General features: G+C 39.6%; 1 protein-coding gene across 1 annotated transcript in view; it reads right to left on the reverse strand.

Moving 5' to 3' along the window:
* Nucleotides 1–19,371, reverse strand: part of NUP210 (nucleoporin 210) — an 87,950-nt gene that overhangs the window by 16,557 nt on the left and 52,022 nt on the right. Inside the window, exons 22-30 of the mRNA XM_033140855.1 lie at nt 18,650–18,777; nt 17,437–17,572; nt 16,243–16,305; nt 15,544–15,723; nt 10,860–10,940; nt 10,523–10,654; nt 9,418–9,576; nt 4,400–4,485; nt 1,849–2,023 (exon numbers count right to left, since the gene is read on the reverse strand). Coding sequence (XP_032996746.1) covers nt 1,849–2,023; nt 4,400–4,485; nt 9,418–9,576; nt 10,523–10,654; nt 10,860–10,940; nt 15,544–15,723; nt 16,243–16,305; nt 17,437–17,572; nt 18,650–18,777 — 1,140 coding nt within the window. The remainder of the gene's footprint in view (nt 1–1,848; nt 2,024–4,399; nt 4,486–9,417; nt 9,577–10,522; nt 10,655–10,859; nt 10,941–15,543; nt 15,724–16,242; nt 16,306–17,436; nt 17,573–18,649; nt 18,778–19,371) is intronic.

Genomic DNA, 19,371 nt, shown 5'->3' on the forward strand with positions numbered 1-19,371 from the left:
GTTTCCCCCCTTGGCTCGCTGGCACGTGTCAGAAGGAAACAAAGAAACCCTCACACACCTATGGAAACCCTTCCTCTTAGTTTATATTTTTGCAAAGAAAGGCCTTTCTCTTTTTTCTTCCTGAAGAGGCTCTGATAGTTTTATGCTTTACTACAAAATGTACATGTACTCTAAAATGGTGTTTTACTAGCTATCTGGGGCAAAGGATATATATCATGGTTGTTGGTTTGTAATATCCAACAATAGAAGTGAGAGCTGTATACACCAATATTTTAAGCCATGTCTTGCTGCCTCTAAAATGCTGCTAGCTTCATGCCAAGTCCATCCATTCCTTTTCAAACATGCATTCAAGTTGCCTTTACATTTAACTCTCTTGACAAGTCTGATACTACTATACATTTTTTTTCTTAAAAAAAGAACCTTACCATTTAGTCCTGCCTCTTTCCCACTCCAACATAGTATTTTGTTCTCACTTTCTATTACCTCTAAATATTGTTCTATGCCAATATTTCCCAAAGTTCTGATGCTGAGAGACATATTTCCCGAATTAAAACTAGAAGTGAACTTTAACTGCTGCTTCCACACCAGTTACTGGTCTGAGCTTGTCTACTGGCTGTGGCCAGTAGATTCCCCTTTGGGCAGGTAGATTCTTCTATGGGGAGGTAGGTTTGCCTGTGCCCTTGAAAGCAGAGATGGAAACCTGTGGCCTGCTAGAGGTTGCTGGACTATTAACTTCCACAGGTCACACCAATAAGACCCACCTTTTAAGCAGTGCCCCCACCACTATAGAACTGCCTTCCACAGGATGTGAACTTGGTTCTATCCTTGACTGTTTTAAACAAGGACTGGATGATCCAGTCTGCTTTGAAATAAACAATAATGACAATTTATATATGTTGCTGATTTTTTAAAAACTATATCACTTTTTATGTTTTAAGTAGCTATATTATGCTCATTTAGCTCTGAACCACTCCCTGGAACACCAATAACAAACTTAGTTGGTCTCTAAGGTGCTACTGGAAGGATTATTTTTATTTTTTTATTTTGTTTTGACTACGGCAGACCAACACGGCTACTACCTGTAACTAACACACCCTGGCAGGCCTTTTTGTCTCAAAAGTCTGTTTTGTTTTGTTTTTAATTGATTTCTGCCACATCCCTCATTGGTGCAACTAGTTCATTTAATGAGCCAGTGTGCAGGGACACAGCAGACTTACCCCTTGCCCATGGAATGCCAACAGAATAAGTTATGGCCAGCACAATGATGTGTATGGAGGCACAATGAGCCTTTAATTAATTAAATTCTAGTGGGAGTATTTCAGCTCCTTCTTCTTTCAGAGTCTTACTTATCCCCATTCAGGACCAGAGAGTACCCCACACATGCTCTCCCCACAATCACAAGGAATATGCAACTTTCAAGAACAAATGCTTTAACAGGCATTGGAACAGTTACTTGTTACAGCTTATACAAAATGTTGCTTAAGCTTCACATTTATTTTTACAATCTGTTTCTCAATATATAAACTGTTTTTAGTATATCTATGTCCAGCAAAACAGGTTCATATATTAGTCATGCGTACCCATATTTTCTTAATTTTGGTCAGCATTGTTACATCTAATCTTTTCCAAACAAGCAATGTCAAAGTTTTATTGCAGAACAGCACAAGTACTTAGCCATTCTGTTAAAACAGAATTGATGGCTACTCTTTTGCACTTTCCAAGCTGAAGTTACAATTACTGTCTCCAGCTGGAATAATGGGAAATTACAATTTTAAATCAGAGGCAAATAGCACTCGCCATTCTAATCTCCCTGAAGAGAACAGGGGAAAAAGAACACAAAAACACTACCTTGATAGTGACAGTAAGGGTCTGGTTGATTCCAAATGGCTCTTGTGAAATTACTTGTATTGTTGACAGTCCTATCAAGGATCCAGAATTAAGGAGGCCTCTCTCATCAATCTGCACCACAGGAACTCTATCCTGACCATCCAAGACATGGTAAATTAGAGCAGCAACTCGGTCCCTTGATAAAACAAAGAGAAAAAAATAAATATAACCACTTTAAGACTCTTAAAATGCAAACCTCAATGTTCGCAACATGATTTTATATAAACCATGCTGCCATATGTCAGTACACCACTGATTTGCTGTTGAATTTTTATCTAAGATTCAAGGGTTCAGATTTTGATTTCAAGCATCCTTGCAAGACATCTTATCTGTGCTTATGCATATATTACAATCCACTTGCTGTTTGCTGCCCTGCAGTGTCATCATTCACTGATGTAAACTTGATTCAGAATACTAATGGACAGGACTCCAGGATGCTGCCTGCCTTCAGAGGTATTTCCTATAAACAGGTTTCAGAGTAAGATTAGCCTGCCAGGTTCAGAGCTGGTATTAAAAATACACAACAGGAACATGACTAAGCAGAACTTCCTGGAAATTGTTTGTACACAACATTGGTTTTAAAAACGTCTCTCCATGGCATTGCAGTATTATTAATAATAAAAACAGTGCAAAGGCTAGTAATATGACTTACACATATTCTATGTAGCACATGGCAGTACTACCTGTTTTATTTAACTGGAAATATAGGTGTTTTATATATATAAAAAATACAGTAAAATACCAGTATGTATCTTAAAATATCTGCCAGTGAGCATAATCTGGTCCCAAAACAGAAAGTGTGAAGCTGTTGGGATTTAATCACACAAAAAAAGAGAGCTTTCTGCTCAGTAGACATTTGCTTTAAGAAGCACTTCCATTTCAATAGAAATCACTGTGTGCGTGTTTTTAATATAGCCAAAGAAATGCACAGCATCTAGAAGATCTTCCCTATCAACCTGAACTTCATCTTGTCAAAGCGACAAAGATGATTCAGCCAAAGATGACACAATAAGGCCATGTTGGAGGATTTGTTTCGTTTATGAAGCCAGACTCACTCAGTGTCCATATTCAAAGGCAGCACAAATCTATGGAGATGATGGGCCTTTTATGCCCTTTGAAACAGAGGCAGTATGTCTGTGTGTGTATATGTGTGGTGGTCCTCCATAAAACATAGTACATTGTCATTGTCCCACCCTTGTAACTGCTTCTCTGGACAGATTGCCTAACTGCCATTTGCCATTTCTTTGAAATGATGGCAGCTTTCCCTTTCATGTTCTCATATGCCAAACTGACTTGTCTATATTGATGCTACTGTCCTGAAAGAAATGGTTTTCTTTCACTGATTATTTTCTTTTTTTCATACAAACTGAAATTAAAGCACTCCAAAAGTTCTTAGACATGTTCCTCCATAATATCTGGAGGACTTTGTTTTTGCTGCTACTGCATATGTACTCGTTAATGTGTGCACCCTTATAGAATAATTTCAACTGGGTTAGAATGAACGAATACATGGCTTAATTCAATAGCTATTCCTTAGGCATACAGGCATAATGCAGTCAAATAACTGATTTCTGGAAACTAAAACTTATTTGGGAGACCATTAAGTTGTCCGTATGTGTGAATCACTAAGGAAGTGTAATTTGAAATCATACCACAATTATTTGTAATTCATCATTTCAAGTGTTTCTTGTTACAGTCCTATACGCACTTATCTAGGCTAAAGCCCCATTCAGCTCAATAGGCCTTCTTTTTGAGTACAGGATTGCACTGCAAAGCCGATATCTACTTTCCCTTTTATATTTGAAAATAATTACATTTTCCTAAACATGGCTGAATTGAAAATACTTGTAAGAACGAGTACTTGAATACTAACTACCCATAGTAAACAATCAGTTTGTTCATTGTTTCAGAAGCTAGAATGAGAACTATCAACAGATTGTCATGTCAAAAACACATTTTCATTTATTCGAGCTATTAACATTTATTAGTCACCTTTCTATGAAAGAGTTTTGCTCCATGTGAAATATAAAAATACAAAGCAAATTCTAGAAAAAAGCTAAAATGAAACATCTTAAAACATGCTTAGTTGGAACACATTCCTTCAGGAAGTGGAGTACTCTCGTTCCTTGAATATTTCAAAGCAGAGATTTGGATGGCCATCTGTCATGATGCTTTACCTGTGATTCCTGCATTGGGGTGGGTGGGTGGGTTGGACTAGACCCCCAGGGTCCTTTCCAGCTCTACGATTCTATGAAATTTTAGAGGGGCCACTACCACCACCAAATAGGCTTTCATGGTCTAGAGCTCACTTTGTCAGATGCCTTTATGAAGAGAGATCTAGTCCATGAAAACTTATGCCACAATAAGCACATTTTTTAGAGTGCCACAAGACACCCCCCCCCCGCTTACTCCTGGTTTTCCACCCCCTATGATTTTGCTTTTGGTTCCATAGTAAAACTATTATTATAACAAATCATTATAAGACCAAAATGTGAAAAACATAACCACTAACCTGTTTGTCTGAACTTTAAAAAAAGAGTTTGGTGACATTAGGATCTGTCCTACTTCTACTCCCAGAATAACTAGTTTCTCAAATACCTACAAAATGAAGAAAATTTGTTCAGGCTTTTACAAAAGTAGCAAATAGATACATGTACTAGTCAAATACGAAACGGCTGATCTCCTAACAAAAATATGTAACTTGTCCTTATGTAACACCATCTTTGTAAAGAGATCCTGGAAATTAAAGGCTAATGAACTTAACATCTGTAGTGGATTTCTCACAGCCCCTCCTCCTCCCCTCGGCTATTATCTGCCTCTGAGCCCCGTAGAGCTATTAGCTAGGCGGGGGAAGGTCTGCGGGAACCCAAAAAGCATGACCAAATACATACAGGTACGCTGCCACCACTCCCTTGCTGTGAAGCCGATAGAGGTGTCAGGGAGTCACACCTCCACCTTAATTACACAGGCTTCACACCTTGGCCCATTTTTTCGGTGTAGCCAAAGGATACTCAAGAACCTGGTAGGGTCCGAATGGTCAGACGCTGGATTCAGCTTCACTATTAACCAAAGGCAAGACAAGGCCACAGAACTAAAGTTCAAAAGTTTATTTAAAAGCAAAGAAGTTAAAACAAGGTTACACGTTTCTTAGAAAAGAGTACAAGCAGAAAATAAGAACGTTATAAAATATAACTAACTAAACATACTCACACAAGGCTTGGTTAAAGTAAAAGACAGTTGTTCTCGGCTATCCAGCACGAACACAGAGTGAGTTTTCCCGGGGCAGCTAACCGCTTGCCCCCAGCTGAGAGTTACAGCCTCCTGGTCAAAACCAGCCACCGGTCTCTGACAATTAGCATCTCTAAACGCGGGATTAATATACATAATAATCCCCCGTGGTATCCCGATAATTATCCAACCCGATTTAAGCTTGAATACACATCCTCCAATCCCTAAGGACCTCAGGCATAATTCACAAGTGTCAGGTAGTTAACGCAGCTGTATGCATGTTATTTAACAGCGGCTCCGGGTGTCTGTATACTCCCCAATTTTCCCAGCCTCGCTGTTTTTCTCTAATGGTCACTGTTTGATCTTTAACTCTCCCTCCCAGCTGGGCAAGGACACCACTTAGCGTAAATCTTGGTTTGGCTAGATAGCCCCTTAAGAAGGGTAAAAGGGGAGAGTTTATCTTAAAGGGAGCGCCAGGCACGGCAAGCAGGCCCGCATTCTCAAGATGCCAATTTCCTTATACATGGCAACCTCTAATTCACCTCGGAGAGGCCTACCCGCACTACAACATCTGCTCTGGGAAAACAGTGGAAATCATTATTAAAGATAGAATTACAAAGCTTATAGCAAAACAAGTCTTGCTGAAGCAGAACCAGCATGGCTTCTGCAAGGGTAAGTCCTGTCTCACTAATTTTTTAACAGTTCTCACAATAGAGAGATGTAAGATGTGGGGTGATAAGATTTGAGAGAGAAGAATTCCACTTGTGGGGTAAAGGTAAAGGTAAAGGTAAAGGGACACCTGACCATTAGGTCCAGTCGTGTCTGACTCTGGGGTTGCGGTGCTCATCTCACGTTACTGGCCGAGGGAGCTTCCGGGTCATGTGGCCAGCATGACAAAGCTGCTTCTGGTGAACCAGAGCAGCACACGGAAATGCCGTTTACCTTCCCACCGGAGTGGTACCTATTTATCTACTTGCACTTTGATGTGCTTTCGAACTGCTAGGTGGGCAGGAGCAGGGACCGAGCAACGAGAGCTCACCCCATCGCGGGGATTCAAACCGCCGACCTTCTGATCTGCAAGCCCTAGGCTCTGTGGTACTTTTACTAAAATGAATGGGAACCAGTCTCAATTGCTACTGCAACAGTAAATACCACAGATGTTGTATAACTATCATGGTACATAAGAGCCAAACAATTTTTCTTATCTTTCTAAATGTATGACATGAAGTCTCTCTGTTTCCTATCTGCTAACAAAGATACAACTTCACAACTGTGAGTAGATGACTACTCCATAGCAAATATACCTGCTTTTAAAACAGACAGACAGACAGACAGACAGACAGATATTTAATGTTACTTAAGAGTTGGAGAAAAATCAAGGGGGCTGAAAGGTTAGCAGCAGTCTGGTATATTCTGTTCCTATAAGAAAATGGTATGAACACCAGTGGGCCATAATCTGTAATTTGCTATCCAGTGTACTTCAGTGTGCAGTAGAGTAAAAAAAACATTTCTACCACCACACATAAGGAACACATTCTCCAGCTGCAATTGTATCCCAAGAGTCATGTGATACGTCATAAAGGATAACGGAAGCTCCAAACACGAAGGCATTTCACATCATCAAATCTTATTTTTAGCTCCCTACAACTTCTTTCTTAGAGCGAGCAGCACACCAGAGCAAAAGGAATTTGAAAAGAAGAAAATGTTCTGTGCTGCACTTTAAACAGCAATTTCTGTTGACCATTATTTCTATCCAGCAAACTTGAAGGAGGAGGATTAGCTACAAGCCCTATGCATATAGCTACTCTTTCCGTTTTTGTTAAATAATGTAACTTTTTAAAAATTAAGATTCCATTCAACTGTTTTTTGCAATGTGTAGGCTCTGAAACAAAGTATTTTCATCCAGAGTGCTCCTAGCACAGAATACTAAGTAGCAAGGGATATTGTTAGACTTATACAGACTCATGAAGTTTCTAGCTGTAGTGCCATTACCCGGTGGAAAGAGAGCACTAACTATTCTCCTGCACAAGGATGACCTAAAAACGCCATTTTAAAAGTGATGATTATTAAATATCTATGGCTTAATGATGACATCACTGAAATCAGGCATACAGGATTTTGGGCAGCATTTGTTAAATAAAGCATTTACAACAAAAGAACTCAATGTAAGTGTTAAGAACTTGTCTGTAGAATTTGTTTTTTGAATAATAAAAATGTTATTGTTCTCTGAAATTAAGAGGCAGCCCAGGCATATTTTTGTGAGTCTGCATTCCATATATACTTTTGCCCCCTATTACTTCCGTGACTGGTTTCTTGGCTGACACGGTGCAAAATAAAGTATCTGGGAAAAGCAGGTGCAACTGTTAGGCAAAGATATATGAAAGCAGAAGACTGAGCTGTATCAATGCTCTCTGCCAATTGATATTGATGGATGTTAGGGAACTGCCCCCACTCTCCCCAGCGCAACACAGGGTGGTGGAAGGGCTCTCGGAATGCTACAGAGAGCCCCGGCCCCACCTGACCAGCAGCAGTTCTTCCTCTAGCGGGGGAAACAGCAATGTCTCCAGCGGGGAGGGGCAGGCAGTTCCGGGCCTTTGGAGCAGAGGCTCTGGGGATGCTGGAGAGACCCTGCACTCCCCTCGTTCAGTGGGGGGGGGGGAGACACGCCAGTTCCCATGCCCCAAATGCATAGAGTGATGAAATGTAGGGTAGGGAGGCGGAGATTTGGGATTCTGAAATTCTTATGTTGGGGTCCCAGCCGGAAGGGGCCACTCCGGATTCTGCGAGTGGCTGATACAGACATGTACTTGTAGCTGTGCACTGTAAATAGTATGCACAATAAACCTGTTAAAAGACAAGTCGGAGTCTTGCCTGGTTACTCACGAGCAACCACCCCATGGACCTTACAGCACCTTATAATATATCCATTATTGTACTCAAGGAACAACTTTTGTGAGTGCAACTGAATTCCACCTCCAGCTGGCCACCCAAATCTGCTCTGAGGGATTCCCAATCCTCTGGGAACAGATTTGGGGCCAGTGTGAGAACACGGGGGGAGAGGAGGGCAGATTTTGATGTTGTCGTGGAGGTTTTTCCTTGTATGCAATAACTGGATCAGGACCAGCATATAGATAAAAAAAAATGCCAGCTTCAAATGTCTTACACTTAGGGCTTTATCCGTGTATACATTTAAAGGAGCCTGAACCAGCTTTTAAAAAAACAAATTCCAAATTATATATACTTATGGAGGTTTGCAAGTTTAATATGAACATGCTGAATTCATTTGAACACCACTGATGTACATAATTAAAAAACTAACCCTAATAAATGTATGTTGGCCTTTTTAGCCAGCTTTAATTAATTCAATTTATTTAGCTCCATGAAAATGCCATTTCAGCTTCATTAATTCCTCTGTGATCCTAAGCACACTTTCTTCAAATTAGGAGCCAATGAAATCAATGGGACCTACACTGTTGTAATTGTGTTCAGAGTGAAGTGACAGACTCACTGAAGACCTCAGCTGTTGAGCATAATTGTACTATCTGAACTATCAGAGAGCATCAAAATAAATGCTAAACCCCAGAAAAGTTATCATGAAACACACCACATTCAAAACAAACAAATCCAAATACTGTAGAGATCTGAAATACTGGTAGAAGTTGAGTTCATCTTGATATGCATTATGATCTTGTTGACACCAGTGCTCCTTTCATAGCCCTATTTATCTATAACTACACATCTTATCAATGTAAGGACCTTGAGATGCATGGCCGAAATTCTACATTTAAACTGACCTGAGAATTCTGATGCACTTATCCAATGCTACAATGCACTAACCAGGATTGTGTGTACCCTATACTAGGAAAACAATTTATATAAAAAATCTGTAACTAGAAGAGCAAGATTCTGAAACATCTAGCTTATGCAAATGTCAACAAATTTGCATATATTCACTTGCTTTGAGTAATGCATTGTGCTTCTCCTAGTTAAGGACTGGGACAGGATGCTGTGAGATACTTACCGTTACTAATCCTCAGCCATTCTTCTGGCTCCAGAGGTTCTACCAGATATTGCCTATGAGTTCATCTTCACAGACACAGCATAAAAACCAGCAAGACTTAGGTTCTCATGGTCACAGCCAATTATGCAGCCATTGTCAATTTCCCCACCATGTGCATAAGTGGAACTGTGAAACACACATCTAGGCACTGTGGTACTGCACTGGCCCTGACAGCTAAAAAACACTTGTTTTTCACCAAGCACAACAGAATGGCCCTGTAAGGAATAGCAATATAATAATACCTGTATTTGGATTTCATCTGACAATTCTTTTACCATGTGGCCAAATTGCCCAGCGGAGGGGTCAAGGGCTTTGACAACAAGCTTCAACCCTGTTCTTCCTTTCCCTTTACCGTAAACATCCACTGCAAAGTTGCATTGGGGGGAAAGCTGAAGAGAAGCCTGAAAGACAAAATATTAGTCTAGGTAAGGAAGGAATTTCATTTAATATATTGGTTCTAATATACTTCAAAACTCTTTAGGTTCCTGATCTCAGCTCTGACAACAGAGCTAAATAGAATTATCATTAGAAGCCATCTTGTAAATTTAGGTATACTTTGGTTGCTACTAGATTTCTTCTCTGAACTTAAAATCAGAATTATTGTAGGACATAATTCTCAGTAGGTCTAGGATCCCCCCCCAAGGAATCTGCTGTTGGCTGGGCCTGTTCAGAGGGCACCAGAGAAGACTGGTATCAGGACATGCCAGTATCTACAGGTCCCCATTCAGGCTACAGTATGTAGCATGTGCACTAAGCCACACTGTACAGTTAGCTATTGCCAAATGAGTTCTGATGTTAGCAGAAGAAGTGGGAAGGCTGATCCTGTGCTGTTCCTAAATACTCATCTGAAAGCGGCAACCTACCGCAGTGAAATCTAGATCAGTACACCCTCTAGCTAGATCTCTAGCTACCATTTTGACACAAAATCCGTGCTAGCCCGTGACTGTCCGCCAGGCAAACCTTGCCTTGAGATTGCTCTAAGGTTGAATGATGCCTAGTGACCATTTGATACTGGGAGACTGTTATGAAGTGGAAGGTGCCCACCAGATGCATTCCAAGCAACAGATATGGCACTGAAATCAGGTAGCAGAATTGGTTAACCCAGTTGTACATGGGAAATGATGCCTGTAACTCCAAGCAACCATTATTTCTGGCACCAGGAGAAAAAAATATTGGGGTGGGGGGACTTGAAGGAAGAAGATATACAAACACAATTAACTTTCTGTAGCTGCCTTCAAGGTAAGCTATTAGAAAATGTACAGTAGATCAAAGTAAATGCACCAGTGGGTGAAAAACACCAAGTGCGGGGGACTCAATCTGTGTTTAAATTTTAAACTACAAGTTTACCTCACTGAATCTTGTTTTCACATCCAGGACATCCCTTTTTGTGACAGACCAATGAAATGTTAACCCTGGGACTGCATTGCCAAATGAAAAAGGAGCTTGGTTGCTGGTGATGCCCATCACATACACTGGCATCTGGAAAAAAGCACACATTTTAACAAAGAAATCACCCAGTGCATTTTTCCAAAGCTGAGGTCACAAACACAGAAAAAGTTGATATATGTAGCAATAATCAGTTGCATAAAGTGACCAATTATATTATGTCAAAACAGGCCCTATTTTATTTGACCATAACCGAAAGAAATAAAATGAAATCAAGAACTGTGTACATTCAGCTCACCTGAGTGCCAGTTTTCATTCGTGTAATGGGTGCATGAATTCTAACAGCTTCAAGCTGAATTACCTCAACTTCCACTTTATCCTAAAAGGAAAGACACAAAGTCCAATATTAATTTAATTAATTGTGCTTCAAAGGTGGATTTTCATTTCACTTCCGTATCTTTTGAATGAATTACTCCACTTGGAAGAGATAAGTGCAGAAAGCACTAGGATACCTGGCTGTCTTCGTTTATACACATTCTAGGCTGCTTTATCCCTAGAGCTCAAGACCAAGAACAATACACCATCCAGCAGAATAATAAAAAAGAATAGAATGCTTATTATTATTTTTATGCCCATTAACAGTTTAACCCTGACTAACATGGGCTAGCCAAGAATGGAAAAGTATTTCAGTGGTTCTGAGAAAATTTTAAATTCAGGTTTTGGTGAGTCTTAAGGTGAAAGCAGTTGCCTAAAGGAGTGGGGTGGAGAGTCATTAAGAAGGCACACCAACAGAATATTCAATGAGGGTAAAGCTAGCTGACTGGGTGGTTTTTAGGGAAAAGGCAGTTCTCCTAAACCTGCAACTTTGACTTGTTCTGAGCAAATAACACTAAACTCAAATGCTAAAAATTGCAGAGGTTATTAGATGACTTAGCTACATAATTTTTTATGCTGGCACATAATATTGGTGAGTAAGCTATGCTGGTTGCAAGACTTTGCTCGGAAAGCATGTGGTTTTAGAATCAGAATTTTGTTACAAGGGATGCAATTTACCTGAAACATAAACATGGTAAGACATGTCACTTTTTGGATAGAAGAAATTCAAAATAAGAAAATGGTTTCTCTTTAATATATTGTTACAAGTGAGACTATATCTATATCTATCATCTATCTATCTATCTATCTATCTATCTATCTATCTTGCCATGTATCTTTATCTACCCTAGGGGATTTCTGCCCATGGCTCTAGCCAAGAGAACAAACAAACAAACAACATACCAGGCAGAAATATACCAGGAAGGATTAGCAAATTAGGTCAGAGTACAACATTCTGAGAAAAAACAAAATTAGCTGACAGGACAAAAAGAGACCAGAGAACTTCAACCAGAAGCAACACACAAAGAAAACACACACAACAGTGCAAGCCTGAACCAGATGATTCACAAGCACAGGAGAGCTGGAAGAGAGATCTGCACTGGTGAAGGCAAATTGAAATCAAATCTGATATAGGGAGCAGCAGGAAAAAGAAGTGAAAGTAGCAATTGGCCTTCATCCACAATGGGGAGCTCACATTCCCATCCTGTGGCCACCGATATGTACAGAGAAAGGGCTATCACACCCCTTTTTGCTTCCCTTCCCCCAATTAACAGTCAACATTCTATGGCCTGTGAGTATGCTCATTCCTCATTGCGATGTTTCTTAGAAGTTTCTGCGTCCTCCTCCCCCACCCTCTGGTGCAGCTGTGAGGGAGCTACTTTTGCATGGGATAAGGCCTGTTCATTGGCTTCAACCCAGATGTGGAATGCTCTTCATCCCGAGGATTGGCTGGCACCAACATTGCTCAGTTTCTGGCATCAGTTGAAAACCCACCTCTTCTAGGCCAGCCTTTCTCAACCTTGGATCCCCAGATGTTGTTGGTCTGTAACTCCCATCATCCCTAGCTCACAGGACCAGTGGCCAGGGATGATGGGAGTTGTAGTCCAGCAACATCTAGGGACCCAAGGTTGAGAAAGGCTGTGCTAGACCTTTGATGAGAATTCATATACTGAGCCTATTATAGAGAGTAGGTTAACTCAAGTGGAAGTTTATGTGCTTTTAATGTTTTATTGAAGGATTTCATTGAGTGCATTTGTTTATTGACTGTGACTCACCTTGACATCATTTGTGATGAAGGATGGGATATCCCCCCCATACATAAATAAAATATTGGAAGCTGTTGCATTCAATTAACCATAGTATAGTGTTTTGCCCAAAGCCTAAATTGTAGTTAATCTTAACTATGGTTTGTTGAAACCAGCTACTTTCATAACCCAATGGGTTGAAGCTGGTTTGTTTCAAACAAACCATATTTTAAGTTAACTACATGTTTGTCATGTTCAGATGACAAAAAGCAGCAGTTAATAAAAAAAATAGAAGTGGAATCTTCCAAGCCCCTCCTTGCAGCTGTGCCAGGCGGAGAGAGAGGAGCAGTATGTGAACCCAAACCTTCCACAGACTCATTGTCATGAAGATAAATCATGGTTTATTGTGATGTGGGAATGCAACAAATAAGGCACTCAAGGCAACCCACAGCATGATCAATAAAACAAAAAGTGAATACAAAAATACATAGAATTAGTATATGTGGGAAACAGCAGATAATAATTTCAAAAACAAGGAATCCGGAAAACATCAACAGACAAAACATTCCATTGACCAAAAGCCTGACAAAATCCCTATATCCACTAACAGGTTTAGGCAGGCAGAGGCTTGAAGTATATAATCCACACTTCTATTTTGTTTGGAAATGTGATGTCTCAATTTAAAAATAAAACCTGCCAGATCCTGAACTGGCCACTGGAAGAAAGGAAGGAGATCCAAGTTTTTTTTAAAAAATAAACATCTACTTTCATATAATTATGATTAAATAGAATATCAGATAATCTTGCTGTGAATTGTATCATTATTTTTAAAAGCTTTTCTTCCCCACTGAGTTAAAAAAACAGTAAACAAAGTCTTGGAAAAACTTAAGTTTAACTGAGGTATGCCTGTGCTGACAGAATAGATGAAACTACAGATGTGATATATAAATCAGGACACTATAAAAACTCAATGACAGATCAAAGTCAGCTTATTATGAAATGCTTGTCCATAAATGACACATCAGAATCCAGGAAAGGAAAGCAATACATCAACAGAACAAGATTCAGGTTCTCTGTTATAAAAGGACATTTTAAGGCTGGATATCAGGTTCAGGTCCACAGGCTAATACAGTAATTTAATGATTGCTCACCATAAAATAATATCAAGCAGCATTTATGAGACAAAAAGAGGGACAGGCAAAGAGATTGAAGATGGATTCGTAATTGAAAGTAACATAACATTTATGTCTAGTTTTGGCCTTGGATAAAATCCTAGAACAGCCACGGATTCACTGGATGACCTTGTTAAAATTCCCCTCATTCAATCCCTTTCCTTCATCCAGCTGATGGGAATATATATCTTGCATATCAGAATGCATATCAGAATACAGTGTTATTCTTGAGATGAATGAAATAATGCCTGTAAAACCATATGCATATCATTTATAGTCCTTACTCACAGACTTTAAAAATCTCCATTAATGTATCTAGGCTGAGAAGTGGTGAATGGTACAGATGAAAACGGACATGAACAAAAGTACACCCCTTCAGAAAAGAAAGGAGTAAATGAGTTAAAACTGATGTTTTAAATTTTTGAGGATTTCTCTTTTAAATTTTGTATATTGTATATTTTATATTTTATCACTGCAAGCAGCTTCTAGACCTAGAAGCAGTATATAATTTACAAAAAATAAATACAAGAAAAAAACTAGCATTTTCTGTAAGTGATATTTAATCACAAGAACTCTCATTAAGGTATTAATTATTATAATTATTTTGCTGCCCCCCCTTTCTTTATGTTCTGTGTGATATTTTACTTCATTATCTCCTAGCCATCAGTTCCATTTGCTCTAGACTACTGGTCTTCAGCTGGTGAGTTGGGACCTGCTAGTCCCATCATACAAATATGTAGTTAAAGATTAAGAAATGGGCCCCTAAATGCCTGTTTGGGTTAAAAATGGGTTCTGGATTTGAAAATGTTGAAGATACCTGCTCCAAGGAATGGGGTGTGGGTATAGAGATCTGGCCTTTCCCCTGCCTGTTTTAGAGCTATCCTCCCTGAAGAGGGTGCATTTTGCTTTTGATGCTTCCACTGAGCTGGCCAGGATCTTATCTTCATTTGCCAGCTGGATGCTGCTGCATATACTTGGAACAAGCTTTAGGCCTGAAGCCTACATTGTTGGAAGTGCTCCTCCACTGTTGCCCGTCATGTAATAACTTGGGAGGGAAAGATTAACTTTGCCAGCATCTGCACTGAGGAAGCTTTCCTTCAAAATGGGGGTTATGTTCTAAGGTTTTTGAACGGGAAAGCTGGTAGTGTAGAATGACGGCCATATTGAATTGGGCTTGCTTCAGCAAATTTGAACTGCAGCCTTCTTGATTCAAAGTTCAATAACCATCACTATGTACAAGTCAAGACAGTCTGCTTCCTGACAGGAAGTCTCCTCTGCTTTGCCAAGAATAACATGTTTCTTATTTGCATCATGGGCACTTTTCCTTCACTGGTTTCATTTGAGAATCCATTTATAGCCTCCTTCAGAAAACTGGATCTCTCAAGGTTTAATGGAGCTGTTTATCAACCTCTGCCTTTGTACAAAAGAAAAAAAAAAAGAAGGAACAGATAATTGTTCCAAAACAGCTATGTCAAGTGGGACCTTTTGGTGAACTACAGTGATTCTGAGCTCACTTGACATACGGTATTCACAATGTAAAAAATATGTCTAGACCACAGTCTATTATATGTGTAAATGTAGTCAACGTGGAAGTATAAGCCTGGGTTATAGAATAAAATGCAGAATAAATAAGATAAGATGAAAAAAATCTAGCTCAAGGTTACATGATATGCATATATCTAAACGTTACCTGGGATACAACCACAACTTTACCAGTGTCTGCATTAACAGCTTGAACCATCCCTGTTATAGTACTGTTGCCCAATGACACTCCTGTTACAAGGCCACTGCTGTTGACGGAGGCAATTTTGACATTGCTGGTGGATAATATTATGTTGGACTGTGGCTGTGGCCCTCCCTCAGAGGTAATCTGTGTTTGTTGAAAAAACAAAATTAATTACTAACCATAATTACATACAACAGGACTCATACCCTTGAAGATTAAAGGAACCTTGCAAAAGTGGAACAAAAACTTAAGTCATAACCAAAACACGTTTTTTTTTTTAAAGAAAATCCCTTACAAGGATGATTCAAAAGTCACTAAATGCTTGCCAGGTGAAAGGAAAAAAAAAGTATTGGATTGAATCTTAAGATCAGAATTTGTTTCATTTGAAAATAATGCAGCCTGGTTCTTGTGAAGAGATTATTAGGAGGACCTCATTTCAGTTCTAATTTACTGCAGAGGTCTCTTCAAGAAGTTGATCTCCATTGACTGTGTACAGTTCATGGCAGGATAGAGCAGTCTTGCCCAATCTGGTGATCTCCAGATTCTTTCTATTATCACTCTCAGCAGCCCCACCAGTATGGCCAATGGTCTGGGATGATGAGACCTATAGATGGTTTACTAAGAAACAATTCATTCAGTGCAATAATCTTAAAAATAACTCACTTGAATCACTGCACCTATGAGCAATGTGACTTTTCTTGGCATCAGTCTAAAAGGAGGAAAGACCTAGAAGTGAAAGGGCAAGCATTAATAAAGGCCCACTTTTCAAGGATTACGTATCCATTTAAATCTCAGTGTTTGCAGTTCTTCTGCTTGTCCAAATCCCCCTCTTGTCCTCCTTTTCTTTCATGTGTTCTCTCCTTCTATAATCTATATCAATAACAGCTACTATGTCTGGAAAATACAGTAATGACTATATAAGCAACACCTCCCACTATGCCTTACCATCTATGTGGACTTCTTGACATTTGGTTTATTCTCCTAATTATGCCTCTTTTACTCTTTCCTGTGGTGAGAAATGAGATGGTGCTGAGGGCCTCCTCTTCTCCAATACAGATCATTTTCAAATCTCCTTCCTTCACCCTTACCTTACATTTTCCAACTCTGAAATGCCATTTAGTAGTTTTTAGTCACTTATTGTGGCTCTGGCCCATGAGATCTACAGCCCAGCTTCCCCTCTTCTTCTTCTTTTTAATTGTTTGGCTGACCTTACCTTCAAATTCCATTTTGTTATAATTTTCATGAGTCAGTATTTTCATTGAAGGTCCCATAAAATTCTGTGCTTGTTTCATGAGCTTTTACCTTCATCACATATTCCTGTGATTTATACTATCCTTCCCTATTATTACTACCCTCCCCCATCAAGTCCTATCTATCCTTCATTTTTGGGCCTTTCTGTATCAACACACACACACACACACACACTCACACACACACACACACAACTATATAGCAGAGATGGCTAACCTGTAGCCCTTCAGATGTTCCTGAACCACAATTCCCATTGTACCTTGTTATCATGCTGGCTGGGGCTGATGGGAGTCATGGTTCAGCAACATCTGGAGGACCACTGGTTAGCCACAACCATTGCACAGGGAACTATAATGCATTTATTGGCTTTGGCAAGCTATATACATGGAAGGAATTACCTTGCTTATATTCTTGTTTAATGATTCCAATACATAATAATAATAATAATAATAATAATAATAATAATAATAATAATAATAATAATAATAATAATAATAATATTTATTTCTGACATCTTATTCATATCAAAGGAGTTATTTGAGAAACCAAGCAGCCTCATATTAAGGAAACCAGAAAGCATTATCTGTTAAGAGTTAAAAGGTTTACTTCAATCTGCTGTGGAGCTGAATTGATCTTCTCTCCATATCTGTCAGTGGCAAACGCTGTAAGACTGGTTTGACCTATGGCCAGTCCATGAACTAGAAAAGCAGCAGTGTATTCATCAGAAGCTTCACCGAGAGGCCTGAAGTGTAAGAAAATACATTAATTGGACAAACCACGTACAAAGCAATGAAGACAATATTCAGCACCAGGGTCTAGAATTGCATCTCTCTATGTTGCTAATGATGAAGTCCTAAGTAGAACAATATACAACAGCGGCAAGTTAAAAACAAAATGGCACAGATGCTGACTGAATCTTAAGTAGCTTTTGTCAAGGATGAGGCACTGACATCCTGGCAAGTAGCACTGCCAAAACCAATCTGCTCAACAGGCACGGAAAATATTTATTTGGAACAGCATTTATATGTAAAGCCCCTTGAGTGGAAGGGAATGAGAAACTGAAGGCCTCCGGGATGGTCCCAGTCCTTACAGTCTTTCAGTCTGACTTGTGGCCTCTACTCCATCTGCTCTGTCCCTTACATCAGCTCTGCCACCTTCTTTGGCAGCTGTGCAATCCTCCCGTCTGCCACAACCTCCTTCACCTCACCACAGCAATACAGCTGCTGCCATGAGGAGACAACAGTCAGGGAGACACATGTGTGAGCTTGGCAGCCCAGCTATGGAACACTAGGGCTAGGAGAGAATACACTGTGTTCTCCTTGCCATTTCCCCCACTGCCAAAATGAGACTTTTCAGAAGAACCAAGTAAGTTCGGTCTGTAGAAGTGCAAGACATGGCTTCCTCAGCAGTGGCTCTTCAGCTTTGGAGCTCCCTTCCAAACATGGCCCAACTTGCTCCCACTCTGAATAGTTTCTGCTGGCAAATAAAGATGCTGATACTTTTTATAGTGCTCCTGGCTTAGCATGGGCACAGATAGGCTTTCTCCACAGAGTGTTCTTCCATTTTGTGAGTTGCTCATTTTAGCAGTTTGCAAGTCATCTTGAACATTTTGTAACAGAAAAGCAAGATTATAAACATATAAATAACAACTTTAAACCATGCAGTGATGTTTAACATAATCTTTCAGATCCATCATAATATATTTCTATTTGTCCTTTCTGTGAATGCATACTATCAGTACAGCCTCTCTGCAAATACCTTGCAGTATTGCTTTTGTTCCCTTTGCCTATAAGAGAACACAAATTAAAATAGCACTTACTTTAATGAGATAATTGGAGATGCTGCCTTTAGATTTAAGTCCATGAAGGCGAAGTATTTAGCTGGAAAGTATTTCTTGGAAGCATCCAGCACTCTGACGTAAGCGGTAACTTTTTTGCCAATCTCCACCTGCAATGCATTTGTTTACAGATGTTCACATTTTCTCTGAAGCAACTCTCCCAGATTGTCAACACCTTCATGATTAATACTGATAAGTTGTTAAGCTACCAGTGCTGGATCAGGCTACTGCAAGGTAGCAAAAGTCATTCTCTTTACACTTCAGAAGTGATAGTCTGTTCAGACTTGGAATATCCACCCTTGCCTACTATTATTATTGTGATATTTGTATGAGGCTAGAGATGACTTTTTAAGTGGTGGCCGGGGGCGAGGAACACAGCACATTAGAGAGTTAAAACCCTTGGCATACATTGGTCTCGTTCAGAGGTAATGCTATGTTAATGCATCACATCTAAATGAGACCTTTATCTCAGTAACTTTAGGTAGGTCAGTATTATTATCCTCATATTGCAGGGTAGGCTGAGAAATAGTGACTTGTTGAAGGCCACCTAGTGAGTTCTCATTTCAGTATCTTTGGCAGTATGTTTTACCAGCTTTCTATTCATCTGTTTCAGGACTCCTTAGGACATGTGGGCAGCTTAGATACAATATCCTAATTAAGCCCACTAGTCACCACTTGTAATGAATAAAAGAGCCCCCCCCCAG

Source organism: Lacerta agilis, chromosome 2 (genome assembly GCF_009819535.1).
Source record: "Lacerta agilis isolate rLacAgi1 chromosome 2, rLacAgi1.pri, whole genome shotgun sequence".
Classification (NCBI taxonomy): Eukaryota; Metazoa; Chordata; class Lepidosauria; order Squamata; family Lacertidae; genus Lacerta; species Lacerta agilis.